The 26,570-nt window shown below is 46.2% G+C and overlaps 1 protein-coding gene across 1 annotated transcript in view; it reads right to left on the bottom strand.

The window, feature by feature from the left end:
• wdfy3 (WD repeat and FYVE domain containing 3) overlaps positions 1 to 26,570 on the bottom strand; it is a 498,547-nt gene that overhangs the window by 132,671 nt on the left and 339,306 nt on the right. The window contains exon 37 of the mRNA XM_068038896.1: positions 14,936 to 15,165. Coding sequence (XP_067894997.1) covers positions 14,936 to 15,165 — 230 coding nt within the window. The remainder of the gene's footprint in view (positions 1 to 14,935; positions 15,166 to 26,570) is intronic.

Genomic DNA, 26,570 nt, shown 5'->3' with positions numbered 1-26,570 from the left:
CATATGAGATATGGGATACTTTCCTTTATTGGTTGAGGCTTACGGTATAACAGCAGGGAGGCTATGCTAGAACGGTATAAGGCTAGCTAGAGTACTACATACGGTTCTGGTTATTTTCTTTGGAACAAAGGAGGCTAAGGGGAGATTTAATTGAGATGGACTGACAAGAGTTGGTAGGAATGACCTATTTCCATTAGCAGAGAGGTCAATAACAAGATTTCAAGTAACTAGTAGAAGGATGAGATGGGAGCTGAAGAATAATATTTTTCATCCAGAGGGAGGCGGGGGTCTGGAACTCACTGTCTAGAAGTGTGGTCGAGGCAGAAATCCTCACAGAATTTGAAGTGCTGTGACCTAATGGGTTACCAACCAACAGCGGGAAGGTGGGATTAGGCTAGATAGCTATTTTTGGCCGGCATGGACAAAATGGGCCGAATGGTTTCCTTCTGTGCTGTACTTTTTCTATGTTTCTACTTGTTGATCCCTTTAAAATAGCACTGCTGACATATTCAGCTGTGTGAGGTTAGGGAAGGATGTTAATTGGAGTGTTCTGGTCGAAAATGGCACTACTGACATCTGATGTCACAATCTGCCTTTTCTGTACACTTCTGGCACCTGTCCCCTGCATCTGCACTAATGCTCTTACCAAAATAGCGTGTGGAGCAGCCAACACCAGAAGTGTGCACATATGCCACGTACGCCATTTTCAACCTGAAAAGGCAACTGCAGCGCCGAAAATACGACACTATGCATGTGGCCCATCATGCCTGTACTGGGTCTTTGAGAGAACTTTCCAATTAGTTGCAGACTTGGAGGGCGGAGTTCCAGAGCGGTAAGTATAAAAAACTTACCTCGGGGATTCTCGGAGCAGACTCGGAGGGTGGAGTTCCAGAGCGGTAAGTATAAAAAACTTACCTCGGGGATTCTCGGAGCAGACTCGGAGGGTGGAGTTCCAGAGCGGTAAGTATAAAAAACTTACCTCGGGGATTCTCGGAGCAGACTCGGAGGGCGGAGTTCCAGAGCGGTAAGTATAAAAAACTTACCTCGGGGATTCTCGGAGCAGACTCGGAGGGCGGAGTTCCAGAGCGGTAAGTTACCTCGGGTGGGGAACAAAAAACTGAAAAAGTGACGTCACAGGAAAGCTGTGACCTGATTGGCTGGTAGGGAATCTGTACCGAATTTGAAAATAAAACTGATAAAAATTGATTAAAACACTAATTAACTAATAAGTAAAGTAACTAAACCAGAGGGAGAAGATTACTGTATTTAGTTAGCAGTTAATATTTATAGTAGAAATCTAGCACTAGGGACCATATAGTTAATTATAACAATTTAGTAAGGATTTAATAAGTATTTATTTATTTTATATTAATTAACTAATTAGTGCTAGAAATGACAGTTAGAGGGGTGAAGTGCTTCACCTGTGAGATGTGGGAGGTCCTTGACGCTTCCAGCGTTCCAGAGGACTACATCTGCAGGAAGTGTACCCAGTTGCAGCTCCTCACAAACCGCATGGATCGGTTGGAGCGGCAACTGGATGCAATTAGGAGCATACAAGTGGCAGAAAGTGTCATAGACAGGAGTTTTAGAGACGTGGTTACACCCAAGGTGCAGGCAGATAGATGGGTGACCGCTAGAAGGGGCAGGCAGTCAGTGCAGGAATCCCCTGTGGCTATCCCCCTCTCTAACAAGTATACCGTTTTGGATACTGTTGGGGCGGATGGCCTATCAGGGGAAAACAGCAGCAGCCAGAGCAGTGGCACCACGGCTGGCACTGTTGTTCAGCAGGGAGGGACAAAGCGCAGAAGAGCAATAATTATAGGGGACTCTATAGTCAGGGGCACAGATAGGCTCTTCTGTGGACGTGAAAGAGACTCCAGGATGGTATGTTGCCTCCCTGGTGCCAGGGTCAAGGATGTCTCTGAACGGACAGGGGGCATTCTGAAGGGGGAGGGTGAACAGCCAGAGGTTGTGGTACACATCGGTACCAACGACATAGGCAGGAAGAATGATGAGGTCCTGCAGGGGGAGTTTAGGGAGTTAGGTAGAAAGTTAAAAAACAGGACCTCTAGGGTTGTAATCTCGGGATTACTCCCTGTGCCACGTGCCAGTGAGGCTAGAAATAGGAAGATAGTGCAGCTAAACACGTGGGTGAGCAGCTGGTGTAGAAGGGAGGGTTTCAGATATCTGGACCATTGGGATCTCTTCAGGGACAGATGGGACCTGTACAAGAAGGACGGGTTGCATCTAAACTGGAGGGGCACAAATATCCTGGCTGCGAGGTTTGCTAGCGTCACTCGGGAGGGTTTAAACTAGTGTGGCAGGGGGGTGGGAACCAGAGCAGTAGGACAGCAAGTGAAATAAATGAAGGGGAACTAGTAAATAAGGCCAGTAAGACTAAGAGGAAGAGCAGGCAGGGAGATGTTGCGGAGAACAGCGGGACTGGTGGTCTGAAGTGCATTTGTTTCAATGCGAGAAGTATAACAGATAAGGCAGATGAACTTAGAGCTTGGATGAGTACTTGAAACTATGATGTTGTTGCTATTAGGTTGAGGGAAGGACAGGATTGGCAGCTAAATATTCCAGGATTTAGAAGCTTCAGGCGGGATAGAGGGGGATGTAAAAGGGGTGGGGGCGTTGCATTACTGGTTAAGGAGAATATCACAGCTGTACTGCGGGAGGACACCTCGGAGGGGTCATGCAGCGAGGCAATATGGGTGGAGCTCAGGAACAGGAAGGGTGCAGTCACTATGTTGGGGGTTTACTACAGGCCTCCCAATAGCCAGCGGGAGGTAGAGGAGCAGATATGTAGACAGATTTTGGAAAGATGTAAAGGTAACAGGGTTGGAGTACTGGGTGATTTTAACTTCCCCTATATTGACTGGGACTCACTTACTGCTAGGGGCTTGGATGGGGCAGAATTTGTAAGGAGCATCCAAAAGGGTCTTTTGAAACAATACGTAGATAGGCCAACTAGGGATGGGGCCGTACTGGACCCGGTATTGGGGAATGAGCCCGGCCAGGTGGTCGAAGTTTCAGTAGGGGAGCATTTCGGGAACAGTGACCATAATTCCATAAGTTTTAAGGTACTTGTGGATAAGGATAAGAATAGTCCTCGGGTGAAGGTGCTAAATTGGGGGAAGGCTAATTATAACAATATTAGGCAGGAACTGAAGAATTTAGATTGGGGACGGCTGTTTGAGGGTAAATCAACATCTGACATGTGGGAGTCTTTCAAATGTCAGTTGATTAGCATCCAGGACCAGCATGTTCCTGTGAGGAAGAAGGATAAGTTTGGCAAGTTTCAGGAACCTTGATTAACGCGGGATATTGTGAGCCTAGTCAAAAAGAAAAAGGAAGCATTTGTAAGGGCTGGAAGGCTAGGAACAGACGAATCCCTTGAGGAATATAAAGACAGTAGGAAGGAACTTAAGCAAGGAGTCAGGAGGGCTAAAAGGGGCCATGAGAAGTCATTGGCAAACAGGATTAAGGAAAATCCCAAGGCTTTTTATACGTATATAAAGAGCAAGAGGGTAACTAGGGAAATGGTTGGCCCACTCAAGTACAGAGAAGGAATGGGCCAGAGGAAGTGGGCCAGAGGAAGTGGGCGAGGTACTAAATGAGTACTTTGCATCGGTATTCATCAAGGAGAAGGACTTGGTGGATGATAAGCCTAGGGAAGGGAGTGCAGATAGTCTCAGTCATCTCATTATCAAAAAGGAGGTGGTGTTGGGTGTCTTGCAAAGCATTAAGGTAGATAAGTCTCCAGGGCCTGATGGGATCTACCCCAGAATACTGAGGGAGGCAAGGGAAGAAATTGCTGGGGCCTTGACAGAAATCTTTGCATCCTCATTGGCTACAGGTGAGGTCCCAGAGGATTGGAGAATAGCCAATGCTGTTCCTTTGTTTAAGAAGGGCAGCAAGGATAATCCAGGAAATTACAGGCCGGTGAGCCTTACGTCAGTGGTAGGGAAATTATTAGAGAGGATTCTTCGTGACAGGACTTAGTCCCATTTGGAAACAAATTGACTTATTAGCGAGAGGCAGCATGGTTTTGTGAAGGGGAGGTCGTGTCTCACTAATTTGATTGAGTTTTTTGAGGAAGTGACAAAAATGCTTGATGAAGGAAGGGCAGTGGATGTTGTCTATATGGACTTCAGTAAGCCTTTGACAAGGTCCCTCATGGCAGACTGATACAAAAGGTGAAGTCACATGGGATCAGAGGGGAGCTGGCAAGATGGATACAGAACTGGCTCAGTCATAGAAGACAGAGGGTAACAGTGGAAGGGTGCTTTTCTGATGGAGGGATATGACTAGTGGTGTTCTGCAGGGATCAGTGCTGGGACATTTGCTCTTTGTAGTGTATATAAATGATTTGGAGGAAAATGTAGCTGGTCTGATTAGTAAGTTTGCGGACGACACAAAGGTTGGTGGAGTTGCGGACAGTGATGAGGATTGTCAGAGAATACAGCAGGATATAGATCGGTTGGAGACTTGGGCAGAGAAATGGCAGATGGAGTTTAATTCGGACAAATGTGAGGTAATGCATTTTGGAAGGTCTAATGCAGGTGGGAAGTATACAGTAAATGGCAGAACCCTTAGGAGTATTAACAGACAGCGAGATCTGGGCGTACCAGTCCACAGATCACTGAAAGTAGCAACGCAGGTGGATAAGGTAGTTAAGAAGGCATACGGCATGCTTGCCTTCATCAGTCAGGGCATAGAGTATAAAAATAGGCAAGTCCTGCTGCAGCTGTACAGAGCTTTAGTTAGGCCACACTTAGAATATTGCGTGTAATTCTGGTCGCCACACTACCAGAAGGATGTGGAGGCTTTGGAGAGGGTACAGAAGAGGTTTACCAAGATGTTGCCTGGTCTGGAGGGCATTAGCTATGAGGAGAGGTTGGATAAACTCGGATTGTTTTCACTGGAACGACGGAGGTGGAGGGGCAACATGATAGAGGTTTACAAAGTTATGAGCGGCATGGACAGAGTGGATAGTCAGAAGCTTTTTCCCAGGATGGAAGAGTCAGTTACTAGGGGACATAGGTTTAAGGTGAGAGGGTCAAAGTTTAGAGGGGATGTGCGAGGCAAGTCCTTTACACAGAGGGTGGCGAGTGCCTGGAACTTGTTGCCGGGGGAGGTGGTGGAAGCAGGTACCATAGAGACGTTTAAGAGGCATCTTGACAAATGCATGAATAGGATGGGGATAGAGGGATACGGACCCCGGAAGTGCAGAAGGTTTTCATTTCGGCAGGCATCAAGATTGGCGCAGGCTTGGAGGGCCGAATGGCCTGTTCCTGTGCTGTACTGTTCTTTGTTCTTAGTCCCACTCTCCTGCTCTTTCCCTATAGCCATGCAAATCTTTCAAGTATATATCCAATGCCTTTTAATTACTATTAATTACTAGTGAATATGCTTCCAGTACCCTTTCAGACAGTACTTTCCAGATCATAATTAACTGAGAAATCTTTCTTCTGGTTATTTTTACAATGATCTTAAATCTGTGACCTCTGGTTACAAATCCGCCTGTCAGTGGAAACATTTTCTCCTTAGTAACACTATCCCTGATGTAATCTTGAATCTCCATACTTGCCTTTAACTTTCTCCATTGTCAGGGGAATAGCCCAAACTTCTCATCTCTCCACACAGCTGAAGTCCCTCATCCCTGATATCATTTTGGTAAATCTCCTCTGCACCATCTCAAAGGCCGTAAATTCCTTCTTAAAGTGTGGTGCCCAAAATTTGACAATAATCTAGCTGATTTCCTTGTTGTTGCACTCTAAGCCTCTATTTATAAAGCCAAGGATCACATATGCTTTTAAAATAACTTTATCAACATTCCCCATCACCTTCAATGTCATGACACCCCCAGGTCCCTATGATCCAACTCCCCTTTAAAATTGTGCCACTTGTTTTTTTTATTCGTTCGTGAGATCTGGGCGTCTGTGAAAACAGAATTTTCGAGAACAGAATAATATGGGGACATTTAAGATGGAATAATTAATCAATCATGTATTACTAACAAACTAACTTTGGAGCTCCACAGACAGCTTATCAGAAATAACTTCATAGCTTCAGGGCTGCACAGACAGCTTATCAGTAGAAATAGACTAACAAGCAAAAACTTTGCAGGACAGCTGCAGCTGCCGAAGAGTAGCCTATTGTACAACAATCAGCCCAACGTTCCAAGGAGATAGGGGAACACGAAACTGCTGGAGGAGAGGGTGACAAGGCAGTACCCCAATCAGGCCCTGACACCAAGAAACTGCAAAGTTTGTAAACCAATTGGGAACATAAAGGGGGTGTCACTGATTTGTAAGAAGAACTATAAGAAAGGCTTGAATTCCCTCCTCCAGCACAGAGGAAGAGGGAGGAGAGCCCAGGTGTTGTTGTTCGCTTTGCTGATGATGTAACCACTAAGTACTACAATAAAGTTTATTAAAGCTACAGTCGGACTTCGTCTCTTTTCGTGTAACCCATGAGATCATAAAAACTGATATCCAACAACTTGGCGTAGTCGGCAGGATCGCTGGAGGATAAAGACCAAAGCACTGGACATCGGACCTTTATCGGGCCCCAGAGGTAAGGACTCCTCTTTGTTTTAAAAGTCCTTGGCCGTTGTCTAAGCTCGGTATTCCACCACGCGATCCCGAACCTTTCCGTTCAGTAACTCGAGTCCACTCGGGGGGGAAGACGGAAGACGGAAACCCCCTATTTTCAGGCGCCTTATTCGGCGGTATTTGGCTTAATACCAACCCACGGGCTTCGAAGGAAGCTCCATCGGCTTGGGTTTATCTGTCGAAATACCCGGTTATACCGACCCTACGGCATTGATAAAATGACCGAAGACAACCGACAGTTACCAACTACCGTCAAAGGTGGGCGGGCCCCACCTGACGTTCCCGAAGATGAAATACTTCGGCAGTTAAAAGAATATGTAGAGCAACGGGTAAATTTGGCTAAAACATACACAGACATTGGGCAAAAATATGGCACCACAATGGGACAGTGGTCCCTTGATGATATAAAGAGAGCCTGGGGAAAAACAACCCGTTTAAAGGATAGAGAACGGACCCAATGGTCCCTAGCTGTCATGGGACAGACCCGACAGCGTAATGAAATTACCCAACAAGCTCAACGTGACCGCGACCTAACTAATGCGAAGGACCAATTGAAGGTGGTCTGCGAACAATTGAAAAAGGAAAAGCTTAAAGTGGAACAGCTAGAAGCTGCCCATAAAAAGCTAGAAATTGGAAATAAAGAACTTAAAAGACAACTACAGGACGAACGAGCGATCCAATTGAAGGGACCGGGACCGCTTTACGGAGACCAGCCACCACCACCACCAACTAACATATATCCAAGTTTGAAGATGTTACAAAAAGAACAACACCTACTGCAACTGCGTGAAGCAGGTCTAGTGGAGGACGAGTCTCACTCTAGCTCCCCTCAAACAGAAACGCATTAAGGTTAAGCAGGAAAAGACGACTGTGGATGGTAATGAGGTCACAACGGCTCAGCACAACACCGACTGGTCGCATGTCCTGGCGGATCCTGAGAAGATTGATAAATGGTCCAAAGAATTGCCTGACCCAAAGAAGGGGGAATCAGAAGACGTGGGAACAACTGGAACGTCTGAAGGGAATTTACCACCTCCACCCGTGGGACCGGGTACAGATTCTGACTGTGATGGTGCCCGGGAGAGCAGCCCGAAGACTGAACAGAGAGGTCAAAGCTGCTTTGGGCGTGGACGAACAAAAACTAGATGCCGGATGGATTGCGGTTAGCCAGTGGTTGCGAGCATTCTGTCCTGCAAAGACGGATTGGAATAAAATTACAGCCCGTCAGCAAAAAGGTACCGAAGAGGTGCGGGAGTATGAAGAGAGGTTTCAATCGGTTTGGCTGGAACACTCGGGGGTAACGGACATTGCTCCGGAGGATCTGGACGATACCCGTTTTGTGCTCTTGAAGTCTGCCTTTATTGCTGGACTAAAACCAGAATTATCCAAGATGTTGAAGGTAACCTTACCAGAGTGGGAAGGTGCAGGAGTAAAGTACACGCAGTTAATTGATTGATGCAGTCAGCTGGACAGGGACATGGGAGCAAAACTCCGAATTAGGCAGACAGGTCAGATACCGAAAGAGCCTGACAAAGGGCGAGGTCAGCGACCTGGCAAATGTTACTGGTGTGGGAAGGAAGGCCATTGGGTCAAGACGTGTAAAGTGAAAGGACGAGGCAGAGGACACACGGGACATAACCCGGAACCCAAACCAGGTCCATCTCTATAGATGATAACGACCTCTTAGAGAAGCTTAAACAGCTTATTCAGTTAACACCCCAGCAACAGAAGGAGTTATCATCTTTTCTTAGTGTGACAAAAAACTAGAGAAGCCCCCCCTCATCGGTTCAGTGCCTCTCCAGGCGCTATTAGAAAATAGAAAAGATGGATTGTATGTAATTGCGAGGGTGGGCGACCAAGATATTGACTTTTTATTGGATACCGGAGCCGAATTAACGTGCCTACCCCAACAATACGGAAATCCCCTACTAATGGACGGTAAGACTAAAACAGCTCACGGAGCAGGGGGCAATAAGTTGGTAATCAGGAAGACTCAGCCCCGTACGTATTGGTTTTGGTCCACACGAATTGATAACACCAATTTGGATAGGTCCGATGGACCAAGCTCTTCACGGTATGGACATTCTTACCCAACTGAACTCTTCGCTACATTTTAAAGGCGGTCAGGTAACTTGGTCTATCAGAAGTTTGAAGAAAGAGGAGCTAAGGGAACACCCAATATGGGTCCGGGATAAGAACGATTGTGGGCTACTTCAAATGGAACCGGCAACATTTACGGGATCTGCTCCGCCCTGTACCAAACAATATCCCATTAGTCTAACTTCCATTGCGGGAATCTTACCCGTAATCGAACAGTTAGAAGAGCGAGGTGTGCTAGTTAAAACACACAGTACATCCAACAGCACTGTGTGGCCAGTACTGAAACCAAACGGGACTTGGCGGCTTACTGTAGACTATAGGAAAGCTAACCAGTGTATTGATCAAAAGGCCCCTCTGGTAGCTGACCCCTCTACGATATTCAATGCCCTGAAGCCGGAACACGAATGGTTTTCTGTTATCGATATGGCTAATGGATTCTGGTCGGTGCCACTGGCACCCGAGGTCCAACTGTGGTTCGCCTTTACCGTACAACAACAGTACACCTGGACACGACTGCCACAGGGTTTCCATAACAGCCCTACGGTATTTCATATGGCCCTACAAAACCATTTGAGGGAGTTACCTTCCATGCACTCCACGGTCATCCAGTACGTGGACGACATTCTGCTAGCCACCGAGACAGAAGAACAGCACGAGCAAGTTCTGCGTACCCTATTAGACCACCTTCATCAGAAAGGATACCAAGCCAATATCGACAAAGCACAAATAACTCAAGGGGAGGTTGTGTATCTGGGACAAAAGATTTCAAAGGGGAAGAGAGAACTCACCCAGGATAGGACTGCCGCTATTCGAGCTGCCAAACAGCCAACTACTATCCAGGAACTTAGGTCTTTTTTGGGTTTGTGTAACTTCAACAGAAACTGGATCGACTCCGATACACAGCTGGCTCAACCGTTAACCGATCTCCTGAAGGGAAAGCGGGCCTCTAAAGAATCCGTGACTCTAACCAAAGAGCAACAAGAAGCTTTCGAAAATTTAAAGAGGGCTCTGTGCTCAGCGCCAGCCCTGGGAATCCCCGACAACGGGAAACCTTTCACCCTGTTTGTACACGTAAAAGAGGGATATAAGACTGCCATACTAAGCCAAAAGACTTGCAGGTTGGTAGGTAAATTGGCCATTATAAATTGTCCCTAGTATAGGTAGGTGGTAGGGAAATATAGGGACAGGTGGGGATGTGGTAGGAATATGGGATTAGTGTAGGATTAGTATAAATGGGTGGTTGATGGTCGGCACAGACTCGGTGGGCCGAAGGGCCTGTTTCAGTGCTGTATCTCTAAACTAAACTAAACTAAACTAACGCAGGAGCACGGGAACAAACAGAGACCTATTGGATATTATTCGAAAAGACCGGACACTGTCGCCCTAGGATGGGGCAGTTGCTTAAGAGCTATGGAAGCTACATGTCAAGCAGTAATGGCTACTGTAGGTCTGATGTTAGATCAAAAGTTAACCGTTAAGTGTCCGCACACAGTCCACACTTTGCTATCCATGAACAAAGTATCCCAAGTGACCGCAGCTAGATGGACCCGATGGACAACAGTCCTCGAGGCTCCTAATCTCCACATTGTCCGGGCCAGCCCGGTAAATCCAGCGACTATGCTCCTGTGGTCTGAGGAGATAGAGGAAGAAGAACATGATTGTGTAGAGATTATGGAAGAAACAGAGGAGACAGCCCTAGCGGCAGAAGAAGCATTGCTCAACCCAGATTTAATCCTATTCACAGACAGATCCTCCTTTGTTGACAACGGTATACGGAAAGCAGGATGGGCAGTTACAACTCAACATGAAGTTGTGAAAGTGGGATGCCTGTCTCCAGGAACGTCGGCCCAACAAGCCGAACTGCGAGCCCTGTCGGAAGCATGTCGAATAGCAGAAGGGAAAACAGCTAATATTTACACAGACTCATGGTATGCTTTTGGAGTCGCTCACGACTTTGGTCTGTTGTGGCGCAAAAGAGGATTTCTCACCGCAGCTGGTACACCTATTCGAAATGGGAAAGTAGTTCCAGACTTGCTAGAGGCGATGCAATTGCCACAAAAGGTATCTATTTTGAAATGTAAAGCCCATATGAAAGACAACACTATAGAAGCAAAAGGGAATGCCCGAGCCGACAAGACAGCCAAGGAAGCCGCCTCGCAGGGTGATCCCCCGGATGCAAATATGTGAACTGAATGCGTCCCGTCTGACACAAGACCTACAAGTGATGCAGAGTGAATGCTCCAAAGATGAAAAATGGACCTGGATGGAAGCAGGGATTAAGTCATGTGACGATGGCATCTGGAGGCAAAGGGACACCAAGAAACCTGTCGCACCACAGGCGCTGATGCCCTTTTTAGCCCAACAAATTCACTCCTGGGGACACCTGGCCCCGAAACAGATGACAACACGGTTCCAGAAAAGCTGGTGGGGTCGAGGGTTTAAAAAACATGCACAGCTGGTGGCTGACCGCTGTGTGGTCTGTCAGAAAAACAATCCAGGACCCACTACAATAATGCCTCAACTAAAAGCCCCTGCTCCAGCCGGCCCATTCCAGTGCTTACAAGTTGACTACATCACTCTCCCACCTTGCCAGGGATACACCGGCATTTTAGTCATTGTTGACAAATTTTCTAGATGGGTAGAAGCTGTCCCAGCCAGAAAAGCCACGGCCAATCACACCGCGAAGGTCCTGTGTAAGGATTACATCCCCAGATGGGGAGTACCGGTCAGCATTGACTCTGATCAAGGAACTCATTTCACAGGCGCGGTTTGTCAGGAAGTCAGTCGACTACTAAACATTACGTGGGATTTACACTGTCCTCATCACCCATAGTCATCAGGTCAAGTGGAACGAATGAATTAGACGCTAAAACAGCGACTATCCAAGTATCACCAGGAAGGATTAAAGTGGCCTCAGGCATTGCCGATAGTTCTGTGTAGTATTAGAGCGACCCCGAACAGAACTACAGGCCTGAGCCCATTTGAAGTAATAACAGGAAGACCCATGTCTTTGCCGGGATCAATTGATCTACGTAAAGCTGATTGTCACTTGATGAGTGACACTTTACTAGAATATTGCAAGAACTTAACAAATGCTATCAGTTCTGCTTCCTCGCAGGTATCGGCAGCTTGGGGTGACCCACCAGAAGGAGGGCACGACATCGTCCCAGGAATCTGGGTCTACGTGAAGAAAATACACAAAGAACCTTTGGGCGCCAAGTGGGAGGGACCTTTCCAAGTGCTACTGACAACCCAGGCAGCAGTTAAAGTCGAAGGAAAGAAAGCCTGGATACACGCCTCTCACGTAAAACGAGCGACCTGTGATTAAACACCGAATAATTGCTGCCATGTTTAAAATTTGTATTATCTTTTTTGCATATATTTTAAGTAGTTGCTCATTTTTGTCTAACCAAACCTGTCCACATGGAGAAACTAATCGAGTGTCCAGAGAATTACATGTTAACTCTTTCCTTTACATGACCTATACTTAGGCCAAAGAAGCTAACCTCTCCCGCTGTTGGATATGTGCACACGTGCCTATCAACTCCAGGGGAGGCATCCCCTTACGTCCCATTCCGTTTAATGCATCAGAGACGGCGGAATGGATCGCAAAAGGGTCACGGAACAGACGGGCCTTCATGGGGTGGTACCGGCCCCATTACAATCGGACCCAAGAACCTCCGTTCTTGGTCCTTACTAACACCTCAGGCGTGGGAAGACCACAGGGATTCATATGCCTGGTTAGAGACCAAAAGGGGGGGGGGGAAAGAGAAGTGGGACGAAGTAACTGCTCCCACTATTTCAATGTGACTCCAGGCGCTAAATCTATTCTCCTGGAGGACCTTGAGGAACTAAAGGATCGGGATGCCACCTGGCGAGTGGACCCCGAAACAGCTAGAAATCCCATTGCCTACAACGATACTTACTTTATTTGCAGCAACAAAGCCTATCCCTGGTTACCGAAATTCCAGACAGGATCATGTTACACCTTATATCCATCATTTGACCTCTCTGTGTAAGCCACCTCAGGGACAAAGAAGGAAACGAGCTATCACAGAGACAGAGATTTTTCTCGATCATGTTCCCGTAGTACGGGACAGGTAAGATAGCCAGAGAATCAATCAATATTGCTTCGGTCCTAGAAAAAGTGGCCAATGACACCGCCGAAGCCCTTGATAAAATAAATGCAGAAATGGTAGCTATCCGCACCGTAGCACTCCAGAACCGAATGGCCTTAGATATTGTCCTAGCAGAAAAGGGGGGTACATGTGCCCTGATAGGACCAGAGTGCTGTACTTACATTCCAGATAGCTCCGAAGAAATTTCCGATCTGGCAGCACACATCTGAAAGGAGGTGGAAAAGCTAAAACAACCCCCAGCTTCCACCTTATGGGGTTGGGCGACCAGTTGGATAGGGACTTCAGTGGTACAGGGTTTGGTCTTATTTCTAGTTTATAGTTGTAATTCTGTATTTGATGTTTTTGCTTATTAAGTGCTGTTGTAAACAAGTAACTGAAGACCCTGCAAAACTTATGATTTTACAGAGTTCTGGGCCCCTCCTGTGGCACAAGCAGGCAACGTATTGAGTGTGACTCCTCCGGGTGTTGAAGGCTGTTTCTAAACAAGTAGAGATCATTAAAGGCACCTAGGTGGGATCAAGGGAATGATTCTTAAAAGTGTTTTGAAGAATCAAAGGGGGGACTGTGAGATCAGAATTTTCGAGAACAGAATAATATGGGGACATTTAAGATGAAATAATTAATCAATCATGTATTACTAACAAACTAACTTTGGAGCTGCACAGACAGCTTATCAGAAATAACTTCATAGCTTCAGGGCTGCACAGACAGCTTATCAGTAGAAATAGACTAACAAGCAAAAACTAACAGGACAGCTGCAGCTGCCGAAGAGTAGCCTATTGTACAACAATCAGCCCAACGTTCCAAGGAGATAGGGGAACACGAAACTGCTGGAGGAGAGGGTGACAAAGCAGTACCCCAATAAGGCCCTGACACCAAGAAACTGCAAAGTTTGTAAACCAATTAGGAACATAAAGAGGGGGTGTCACTGATTTGTAAGAAGAACTATAAGAAAGGCTTGAAATCCCTCCTCCAGCACAGAGGAAGAGGGAGGAGAGCCCAGGTGTTGTTGTTCGCTTTGCTGATGATGTAACCACTAAGTACTACAATAAAGTTTATTAAAGCTACAGTCGGACTTCGTCTCTTTTCGTGTAACCCACGAGATCATAAAAACTGAGATTCAACAGCATCGCTGGCTGGGCCAGCATTTATTGCCCACCCCTAATTGCCTCATTGTCTCAAAGACGCCGAGGAGCTTGGTCAGGCAAGGTATTTGTCATATAAATTCATGTTGACTGCTGTTTACTAGGTTGTTATTGTACAGAAAAACCTCAGGTTGACTCCTACTAACCAATCCCATAATTTGACACAGAATGGAAGTGAGATTAATGGATCTGTGGTTGTCTATGTCTGTTCCCTGGAAATATTTATCACATGGCAGGGAATCCGAGAGATGTCTGGAACCAGAATAGACCTATTATCATTATAAGTTAGGGAAACTATGAGTTAAACAAAATATGAGATATATTGTAATTTAGTTTATATCGCTTCTCCTCCATTTCACCACTCTATCGACATCCTCCTGATGTTTGCTAATATTCTCTTTATTGTTTACGACACTTCCAATTTTTATATCATCAGTAAACTATGCCCTGATACCAAAGTCCAGGTCAGAAAGAGACCGAATACCAACACCTGGGAAACCACTGCACAATTCACTCCAGTGAAAATCAACAGCTCACTACTACTCTCTCCTGTCTGTCTCTTAGCCTATTTCATATCCATGCTGTCACTACCCTTTAATCCCATGAACTTCAAGACAGGGGACTCTCCAGTAGTCAACTCATCAGAAACATATTTTAAAGCCAATTCCCCTCACATGCGAAAACTATCATATTTAAATGATTGCATATATCAGAAAGTCCTAGCATAATAAATTGTAGTTGTGGTTTGATGACATTCATGCATCATGTACTAAGTTAGCAGAAAATAATCTACATGCTTGACATAGAAACAAAGATATAAGAAAATTTTTATGAACGAAGAGTTTTTGTTCAATAACGCTGCCCTGTATTAGATTATGTCAGCTTCTTTGACTATGAAAGTTTGCAAAAATAATTTTTCAAGACTTACCTTCCGACATAGAGACTAATTAAGCAATGAGCCAGGCAGCCAATGAATTCTTGATCATGATTGCCAGGTCCTAGAATAAGCGTGCGGTTGATTGTCAGGACCCTTAAAGAGTCTAAAAGAGCGACTTGCTGTGGAACAGTCTTATGTGGTCTCGATAGCTGGTAGAGTATAGTCCGATTCAGACAGTGGTAAATAGGGTCCAGAGACAGCCCTTGGGACCTCCGTTTAGACTAGACAGAAAAAAAGTTCAACATGAAAGATTATAGATCTTTAACGATAGGATTATTTCACCAATTTTTTTTTCTTTGCTGTGGCTGTAAATAAATGGAAGTTAGAAATCACTAATATGCCAGCACACTGTAGATTCTGACTGAAACATTTCTCTCCAAAAGTGAAACTGAGTGGAACAGAATAGTACTAAAAATCAAATACAATAAGGTTAATAGGCAGTAAATGCTCATTTATGTTATATATGGTGACAATGTATATTACACACCGTCATGCTAGGCCCCCCACCAGCCAAGAATGAGGCACATTAATTTTGTCATGAACATTGATTTTAAACTGTTACTGCAGTGAAGAAAGGACTTGGTGAACAGATCAGCCATGGCTGGAAAAGTCATTTGCATATTAACAGACAGTGTTTGGAAGGACAAAGCAGCCATTCCCTGACACATTCAACCCACAATGGACTTTTGATCACCAGACATTGAAGGTGGGAGAGCTCACATTCCAGACTGGCTGCTAAGATGGCCGAATACACAAACGGACAAGGCCAAACCAGCTAGTCACATGACTAACCTGCTTTTGAATTTGTACAAGCAATTTGGGCAGAATGTCTGTTTGCTCCTGGACTGAGAAAATCTCTCTCTTATCTGCCTGCTTCCATCTCTTTCTCAGAAGCCTCTGAATCCAATGAAGACACATGAGCCCCAAGAGAGAAAAAAGTCTCCTACAGCGAACAAGGTTTAAGAATAATACTGGGTCCCAATGAAAAGCAAGATCTACCTACAATCAAAGACTCAACAGTGAGCTTGAAGAACCGTAACAAAAAGTCTTCAGATATTGCCTCAAACCTTGCCACTTTATTTTTCTTCTGCTCTTTTCTGTTTCTATTTGCATGTGCGTATCGCATATGCATGCTAGCATGGGGTGTTAACCGAATTAGAGTTCAAGTTTAATCAATTTCAACTTTTTTTCTTTAAACCTAAGAAAGCCTGTTTGAGCTGGTTTCTTTGCCTTATAATTGGAAAGCAGTAAACAAGGATTCACCAAGGGGGAGCTAAAAACAGGGTGTGTTTAAAATTAAACCATGTTACAGGAAGACCAGGTGAAAGCTGAAAGGGAACCCTAGACCTCTTTCTCACCTGGTCGTAACTATATATACACACACACACATACATACAAAGCTTCACGTGATACACTGATTTTCCGCCATTTATGCCATACTGATCAGGCATTGGGGAGACAGGAGGTGAGTTACTTGCTGCAGAATTCTGAGCCTCTGACTTGCTCTTGTAGTCATAGTATTGATGTGGCTAGTCCAGATGAGTTTCTGGTCAATGGTAACCCCTAGGATGTTGATAGTGGGGGATTCAGTGATGGTAATGCCATTGAACATCAAGTGGAGATGGTTAGATTCTCTCGTTTGAGGTGGTCATTGCCTGGCACTTGCGTGGCGCGAATGCTACTTGCCACTTATCAGCCCAAGCCTGGATGTTGTCCAGGTCTTGCTGTACATGGACATGGTATGTTTCAGTACGAGGACTTGCAAATGGTGCAGAACATTGTGCAATCATCAGCAAACATCCCCACTTCAGACCTTATGATTGAGAGAAGGTCATTGATGAAACAGCTGAAGATGGTTGGGCCTAGGACACGACCCTGAGGAACTCCTGCAGTGATGTCCTGGGACCGAGATGATAGACCTCCAACAAACACAACCATCTTCCTTTGCGGTAGGTATGACTCCAACCAGCAGAGAGTTTTCCCCGATTCACATAGACTCCAGTTTTGCTAGGGCTCCTTGATGTCAAGGGCAGCCACTCTCACCTCACCTCTGGAATTCAACTCTTGGGTCCATGTTTGAACCAAGAGTGTAATGCGGTCAGGAACTGAGTGGCCCTAGCAGAATCCAAACTCAGCGTCCGTGACGTTATGGCTGAGCAAGTACCGCTTGATCACACTGTCGACACCACCTTCCATCACTTTGCTGATGATCGAGAGAAGACTGATGAGGTGGTAATTGGCCAAGTTGCATTTGTCCTGCTTTGTGTGTACAGGACATACCTGGGCAATTTTCCACATTGTCAGGTAGATACCAGTGTTGTAGCTGTAGTGGAACAGCTTGGCTAGTGGTGTGGCTAGTTCTAGAGCACAAGTCTTCAGTACTATTGCTGGAATGTTGTCAGGGCCCACAGCATTTGCAGTATCCAGTGCCTTCAGCCGTTTGTTGATATCACATGGATTGAATCAGATTGGCAGAAGACTGGCATCTATGATACTGGGGACCTCAGGAGGAGGCTGAGATGGATCATCCATTTGGCAATTCTGGCTGAAGATGGATGCAAATGCTTCAGCCTTGTCTTTTGCACGGATGTGGTCGACTCCTCCATTGTTGAGGATGGGGATATTTGTGGAGCCTCCTCTTCCTGTTAGTTTTTTTAACTGTCCACCACCATTCATGACTGGATGTGGCAGGATTGCAGAGCTCAGATCTGTTCCATTGGTTGTGGGATTGCTCAGCACTGTCTATGGCATGCTGCTTCCACTTTTTGGCATGGATGCAGTCCTGTATTGTAGCTTCACCAATCAGACATTGGTGTCTCATTTTTATGTATGCCAGATGCTGCTCCTAGCATGCTCTCCTGTACTCCTCATTGAACCAGGGTTTGTTCCCTGGCATGATGGCAATAATAGAATGGGGGATATGCTGGGCCATGAGGTTACAGATTGTGGTAGAATAGAATTCTGTTGCTGCTGATGGCCCACAGTGCCTCATGGATGCCCAGTTTTGAGTTGCTAGATCTGTTCAAAATTTAACCTACAGGTAGTGCCACACATGATGGTGGGTATCCTCAATGCAAAGACGGGACTTTGTCTCTATAAGGACTGTGCAGTGATCACTCCTACCAATACTGTCATCGACAGATGCATCTGCAACAGATAGATTAGTGAGGACAAGGTCAAATAGGTTTTTCCCTCTTTGTTGAATCATTCACCACCTGCTGCAGACCCAGTCTAGCAGCTATGTCCTTTAGGACTCGGTCAGCTCAGTCAGTAGTGGTGCTACCGAGCTACTCTTAGTGATGGATATTGAAATCCCCCACCCAGAGTACATTCTGTGCCCTTGCCACCCTCAGTGCTTCTTCCAATTGCTGTTCAATATAGAGGCAGTAGGTGGTAATCAACAGATTTCCTTGCCCATGTTTGACCTGATGCCATGAGACTTCATGGGATCCAGAGTCAATATTGAGCATTCACAGGGAAACTCCCTCCCGATTGTGTACCATTGTGCTGCCACCTCTGGTGGGTCTGTCCTGCCAGTGGGACAGGACATACCCAGAGATCATGATGTCTGGGACATTGTAAGGCATGATTCCATGAGTATGACTGTCAGGCTGTTGCTCGACTAGTCTGTGGGACAGCTCTCCCAATTTTGACACAAGCCCCCAGATGTTAGTAAGGAGGATGTTGCAGGGTTGACAAGGCTAGGTTTGCTGTTGTTGTTTCAGTGCCTATGTTGGGTTCTCCGTCCGGTTACATTCATTTTCTTATGGTTTGATGCAACTGAGTGGCATTTAAGTCAGCCACATTGCTGTGGGTCTGGAGTCCAGACCAGGTGAGGATGGCAGATTTCCTTTCCTAAAGGACATTAGTGAACCAGATGGGTTGTTACAACAATCAACAATGGTTTAATGGTCACCATTAGACCAGTTTTTTCATTCCAAATTTATTAATTGAATTCAAATTTCACCATCTGCCCTGGTGGGATTCGAACCCTTGCCCCTGGAGCATTTGCCTCGGCCTCTAGATTACTTGTTCAGTGACATTACCACTATGCCACTGCCTTCCCGTATTAACTTGACTGCAATTCAATCATTTTTGCTCACCACAGTGGAACAGTGCATACTCACACTCCCATTATCTTTGGTCTTAATTATTTCCATTTTCATGCCAGTTGGGAGAAGATGCATTTTTTAAACTAGAGGAGCAAAAATGCAATTGAACATTTTTAACTGACTTGTCGCAGATTTAGATTAGATTAGATTAGAGATACAGCACTGAAACAGGCCCTTCGGCCCACCGAGTCTGTGCCGAACATCAGCCACCCATTTATACTAATCCTACACTAATCCCATATTCCTACCAAACATCCCCACCTGTTCCTATATTTCCCTACCACCTACCTATACTAGTGACAATTTATAATGGCCAATTTACCTATCAACCTGCAAGTCTTTTGGCTTGTAGGAGGAAACCGGAGCACCCGGAGAAAACCCACGCAGACACAGGGAGGACTTGCAAACTCCACACAGGCAGTACCAGGAATCGAACCCGGGTCCCTGGAGCTGTGAGGCTGCGGTGCTAACCACTGCGCCACTGTGCCACCCTTGTTCTTGATCCAGCAGTATAACTACCTGGATATCCAGTACCATGAAGTTACTATCCATGCAAATTTGCCTCAGGGAAAGAGTCTGGTGTAGATTCAGGGCTTTTCATAAGAACAAGAGTAGTCCCTTCAATGCCTCAAGCCAGTTCTGTCATTCAATGATATCATGGCTGATCTGTATCTTAACTCTAACCACCTGCCTTGGCTCCTTATCCTTTCACACCCTTGTCCAGCAAAACTCTATCAATTGCAGATTAAAATTACTGAATTTAATTGCTTTTTGTGGGAGAGATTTCCACACTTTTACCAGCCTTTTTGTAAATGAGTGTTTTCTAATTTCACTCCTGAATAGCTTGGCTCTGATTTTAAAGTTATGGCCTCTTGTGACTTCCCTGCTCGAGAAAGCAGTTTCTCTCTAACTACCGTTCAATTCCTTTCAAAATCCTAAAAAATCTCAGTGAAATCACCATCCAGACCACCAGCAGGATTTTGACTGCCAGTAAACTTCATAAATCTCTATGTATTTAATTATTTTAAATGGAATTATATGGCTCTTATCTGCACAGCCTGGAAATCTGATTAAATAACAAAAATCAGGAGCTCGAATCAGTTTCAAACTAAGCTCTTAATTATGCCCCAATTTCCATTATCCACCAGATAGTGTCGGAGACAAGCTTTCTCCTCTACCATGGATAATCCAGGTTCCATTGTATTGAAATAAAAACAAGAAATGCTGGAAAAGCTCAGCAGGTCTGGCAGCATCTGTGGAGAGAGAAGCAGAGTTAACGTTTCAGGTCAGTGACTCTTCATCAGAACTGGCAAATATTAAAAATGTGAAAGCTTTTAAGTAAAGCGGGGGTGAGGGCAAGAGATAACAAAAGAAGTGTTGATAGGACAAGGTCACAGAGAATAACTGACCAGAACTGACTAGTTCTGATGAAGGGTCACTGACCTGAAACGTTAACTTTGCTTCTCTCTCCACAGATGCTGCCAGACCTGAGTACTTACAGCATTTCTTGTTCATTATTTCAGATTTCCAGCATCTGCAGTATTTTGCTTTTATTTTAGCGCTTAATTCACTGCCACTTCTCTTCCAGGAATGCCTACCTCGAAGAAGTTCTGCTCTTCTCTCCAACGGGATTTTCGTTTGTCTCTTTTACCTTGTTCACCTTCATTGCTTTCTATTTCCCTCCTGGTGTTTGATAAAGTGTCTACCAAAACTCGTTTTCACAGCCACATCTCCTTCCTCAGTGACTGTCTCCGGCTCTGACTTACTCCACGTAGATTTCAACTGAAGTTTCATTCTTCATGTTTTGAACCACCCAGAAATACAACGATCCTTGGAATGCTGTTCTTGCTGCATCCTGAGATCCACACTCAGTGCCATGTGCCACCACATGTACACACTGGACCTCGCTCTCCAGAAGCACTGCCTCACCTTATATTAAAGCTGCTCTACTCCGCAGTTTCATTTCATCCTTCGTCTTATACAACGCATCAACAAAAAACTTTTTTCTTCCTTCAGGTGTTAAGGAACGCATGATCCAGCAGCTGATGGGGACTAATGCCCCACAAGATCCTTCTTCCCCTTCACTTCCCTCTGACCCCACCCCTTCTGATCTGACCCCTTGCCGTGTATTCACTATACCCTCTGACCTCCCCCTCTCTGACGCTGAATATTCTGTACTCAGCAAAGGACTCAATTTTATCCCCTTATGTCCCCACCTCAATGAATTTCGCGCTTGGCATGACGTTGAGCTCTTCTTCCATCACCTTCACCTCTGGGCTCACTTCTTTGACCAGGAGTCCTCCCCCCAACCAGCAGACCCATTCACCCACCTCCAGCATTCTCCATCTACCTAGACCCCTCCCTCTGGTCTCTGACCCGCTCTTGATCTTTTCATTGAAAACTGTCGGCGAGACATCGGCCGTCTCAATTTCTCTGCCCCCCTCACTCACTCTAACCTGCCCCCTTCTGAACTTGCCGCACTCCATTCTCTCAGGTTTAACCCCGACATTGACATCAAAACTGCAGACAAGGGAGGTGCTGTTGTTGCCTGGCATACCGACCTTTATCTTGCAGAGGCTCAACGCCAACTCTCAGACACTTCTTCCTACTTCCCCCTGGACCATGACCCCACCACCGAACATCAGGCGACTGTCCATAGGACTGTCACTGACCTCACCTCTTCTGGAGATCTTCCCTCTACAGCTTCCAACCTCACAGTCCCACAACCCTGGACAGCCTGCTTCTACCTCCTTCCCAAAATCCATAAATAGGACTGTCCCAGCAGACCCATTGTTTCAGCCTGTTCCTGCCCCACTGAACTTATTTCTTCCCATCTTGACTCTATCTTTTCTCCCCTAGTCCAATCTCTTCCCACCTACATCCGTGACTCTTCTGATGCCCTACGTCATTTTGACAATTTCCAGTTTCCTAGCCCTAACTGCCTCCTCTTCACTATGGACGTCCAATCTCTCTACACCTCGATCCTCCACCAGGACAGTTTGAGGGCTCTCCGCTTCTTCCTTGAACAGAGGCCCAACCAGTCCCCTTCCAACACCACCTTCCTCCACCTGGCTGAACTTGTTCTCACATTGAACAACTTCTCCTTCAACTCCACTCACTTCAAGTAAAAGGTGTTGTATGGGTACCCGCATGGGTCCTAGTTATGCCGGTCTTTTTGTGGGATATGTCTAACATTCCTTGTTCCAGTTCTACTCAGGCCCCCTCCCCCAACTTTTTTTCCAGTACATTGATGACTGTACCGGTGCCATTTCCTGCTCCCGCCCGGAACTGGAAAACGTCATCAACTTTGCTTCTAATTTCCACCCTCTCTCACCTTTACATGGTCCATCTCTGACACTTCCCTTCCCTTCCTCGACTTCTCTGTCTCCATCTCTGGGAATAGGCTGTCTACTAATATTCATTATAAGCCCACCGTCTCCCACAGCTACCTCGAGTACACTTCTTCACACCCTGCCTCCTGGAAGGACTCCAGTCCATTCTCCCAGTTTCTCCGTCTCCGACACACCTGCTCTGATGATGCAAACTTCTACGACAGCGCTTCTGATATGTCTTCCTTTTCCCTCAACCAAGGATTCCCCCCACTGTGGTTGACAGGACCCTCAACCGTGTCTGGCCCATTTCCCGCACCTCGACCCTCACCCCTTCTCCTCCCTCCCAGAACTGCAACAGGGTTCCCCTTGTCCTTACTTTCCACCCCATCAGCGTCCATATCCAAAGGATCATCCTCTGGCATTTCTGCCACCTCCAGTGTGATGCCACTACCTGACGCATTTTCCCCTCCCTTCCCCTGTCAACATTCCGAAGGGATCATTCCCTCCGTGACACCCTGGTCCACTCCTCCATTACCCCACCACCTCATGCCCTTCCAACAGCACCTTCCCCTGCAATCGCAGGAGGTGGAATGCCATTTACCTCCTTGCTCCTCACTATCCCAGGCCCCAAACACTCCTTTCAGGTGAAGCAGCGATTTACTTGTACTTCTTTCAATTTAGTATATAGTCACTACTCACAATGTCGTCTCCTCATTGGGGAGACCAAACGCAGATTGGGTGACTGCTTCGCAGAACACCTCAGCTCAGTCTGAAAGCATGACCCCGAATTTCCAGTTGCTGGCCATTTCAACACTCCCCCCTGCTCTCATGCTCACATCTCTGTCCTGGGAATCCTGCAGCGTTCCAGTGATCAACGCTAGCTCAAGGAACAGCACCTAATTTACCGATTAGGCACGCTACAGCCTGCCGAACTGAACACTGAGTTTAATAATTTCAGAGCATGATGGGCCCCCCTTTTTTATTTTTACGTTTAGTTAGTTTTTTTTTAATTTGTTTATTTTATTCTGGTTTATTTAGTTTGTTTCCACTCTGCCTACCCACTATTTTTTTCATGTTTGTGCTTGGGCCAGGGCTGTTAATTTTTCTGTCAATTAACACCTTCTCTGTACTAACGCTTTATCTTTTACCACACCACTAACATACCGTTTGCCTTTGCTCCATTACCTTCTGGTCAGTTATTCTCTGTGACCTTGTCCTATCAACACCTTCTCCTTTGTTATCTCTTGCCCACCCCTGCTTTACTTGCTTAAAACCTTTCACTTTTCTAATATTTGCCAGTTCTGATGAAGAGTCACTGACCTGAAATGTTAACTCTGCTTCTCTCTCCATAGATGCTGCCAGACCTGCTAAGTTTTTACAGCATTTCTTGTTTTTATTTCAGATTTCCAGCATCTGCAGTATTTTGCTTTTATTCCATTGTATTGAAAATTGTTATTTCATCAAAAGATGATAATATTTATTTCTATGCTTAAATCTAGTAGTCCAAATGTAAATGTACATGATTGACCAGATTAATCAGATAATAATTCAATCATCACTCTGACACAAAGTTTGAAAAAAATGTGAGCAAAAGTTAGCCATACGACAGAATAAGTAAATCAGGTAAAATATGAAGTTGCTCAAGCAAAAACAAAAATCAAAGACACATTTCTTGCTCACATTGCATGATTTAGTAATTGGCCAAAAAAAAACAAGTGGCTCCTGACAACGCAGTGGCCCGCTGACATCATCAGAGCACTCCAAGCTGCGCACAGACACAAACAGTCTCCTGTGCTCCGAGATGCTGTGCATGGGCAGTCTATGTCTTGCCAGGACTAACTGGCGCAGGAAAATGCTCTTGCCCCTTGGCCGTTCACTCCAGGCGGGTCGCTCCCCGCTCCACCCTACCACCACCACCACCCCCCCCCCCCCCATCCACGTGCCCCCTGCCCTCTGGCCCCTCGCTCCCCGTGTCCCCCCACTTCCTCCCCGCATTCTCCATCCCCCCCCCCAACTCTCTGGCCCCTTGCTTTCCGCTTGCCCCCCCATCTCTCCAGTCACTAGCTCTAGACCGCAGGCCGCTTCGCTCCTCTTGGCCACTCGCTCCACCCGAAGAAGCAAAGCGCGCCATGAGTGGTGATGGGGCAAGGTAGGAGCGAGTGGCTGAGAGGAGGGAAGTGGCCCACAGTCTTAAACTAGCGTCTGGAGGGATGGGGAGGGGGGAGGGAGGGGGGGGGGGGAACGGCCGGAGAGAGGGATGGCACTCAAACCTCACAGAATTATGGAGGGTGTGCAGCACTGTCAGAGATGCTGTCCTTCTGATGAGACTTCAATCAGCGCAACATTCTCCCAGTATCAAACATGTCCGTTGTGTGCTGCCATGGATTGAAGTTACTTTTTTTTGATAAATTGAGCAGTGCCATCTTTAATCCTGGCAGCTTGGCTTAGTGGCTGGAGGCAGAGGGTGATGGTCAAGGGTTGTCTGTGATTGGAAGTCTGTGACCAATGGCGTACAACAGGGGTCGGTGCTGGGATCCTTGCTGTTTGTAGTGTACATTAATGATTTAGACGTGAATTTAGGAGGTATGATTAGTAAGTTCGCAGATGGTGGTTCGTAAATAGTGAGGAGGAAAGGCTTAGATTACAGGACGATACATTCTTTTTCTTTTTTTCTTCTTTTCTTTTGGGCCTCCTTATCTCGAGAGACAATGGATACGCGCCTGGAGGTGGTCAGTGGTTTGTGAAGCAGCGCCTGGAGTGGCTATAAAGGCCAATTCTGGAGTGACAGGCTCTTCCACAGGTGCTGCAGAGAAATTTGTTTGTTGGGGCTGTTGCACAGTTGGCTCTCCCCTTGCGCCTCTGTCTTTTTTCCTGCCAACTACTAAGTCTCTTCGACTCGCCACAATTTAGCCCTGTCTTTATGGCTGCCCGCCAGCTCTGGCGAATGCTGGCAACTGACTCCCACGACTTGTGATCAATGTCACACGATTTCATGTCGCGTTTGCAGACGTCTTTATAACGGAGACATGGACGGCCGGTGGGTCTGATACCAGTGGCGAGCTCGCTGTACAATGTGTCTTTGGGGATCCTGCCATCTTCCATGCGGCTCACATGGCCAAGCCATCTCAAGCGCCGCTGACTCAGTAGTGTGTATAAGCTGGGGATGTTGGCCGCTTCAAGGACTTCTGTGTTGGAGATATAGTCCTGCCACCTGATGCCAAGTATTCTCCGAAGGCAGCGAAGATGGAATGAATTGAGACGTCGCTCTTGGCTGGCATACGTTGTCCAGGCCTCGCTGCCGTAGAGCAAGGTACTGAGGACACAGGCCTGATACACTCGGACTTTTGTGTTCCGTGTCAGTGCGCCATTTTCCCACACTCTCTTGGCCAGTCTGAACATAGCAGTGGAAGCCTTACCCATGCGCTTGTTGATTTCTGCATCTAGAGACAGGTTACTGGTGATAGTTGAGCCTAGGTAGGTGAACTCTTGAACCACTTCAAGAGCGTGGTCGCCAATATTGATGGATGGAGCATTTCTGACATCCTGCCCCATGATGTTCGTTTTCTTGAGGCTGATGGTTAGGCCAAATTCATTGCAGGCAGACGCAAACCTGTCGATGAGACTCTGCAGGCATTCTTCAGTGTGAGATGTTAAAGCAGCATCGTCAGCAAAGAGGAGTTCTCTGATGAGGACTTTCCGTACTTTGGACTTCGCTCTTAGACGGGCAAGGTTGAACAACCTGCCCCCTGATCTTGTGTGGAGGAAAATTCCTTCTTCAGAGGATTTGAACGCATGTGAAAGCAGCAGGGAGAAGAAAATCCCAAAAAGTGTGGGTGCGAGAACACAGCCCTGTTTCACACCACTCAGGATAGGAAAGGGCTCTGATGAGGAGCCACCATGTTGAATTGTGCCTTTCATATTGTCATGGAATGAGGTGATGATACTTAGTAGCTTTGGTGGACATCCGATCTTTTCTAGTAGTCTGAAGGACGATACAGATGAGCTGGTAAGATGGGCGGAGCAGTGGCAAATGGAATTTAATCCTGAGAAGTGTGAGGTGATGCATTTTGGGAGGACTAACAAGGCAAGGGAATATACAATGGATGGTAGGACCCTAGGAAGTACAGAGGGTCAGAGAGACCTTGGTGTACTTGTCCATAGATCACTGAAAGCAGCAGCACA

Source organism: Heterodontus francisci, chromosome 1 (assembly GCF_036365525.1).
Source record: "Heterodontus francisci isolate sHetFra1 chromosome 1, sHetFra1.hap1, whole genome shotgun sequence".
NCBI classification, from domain to species: Eukaryota; Metazoa; Chordata; class Chondrichthyes; order Heterodontiformes; family Heterodontidae; genus Heterodontus; species Heterodontus francisci.
This window is presented reverse-complemented; position numbering and strand designations above follow the sequence as displayed.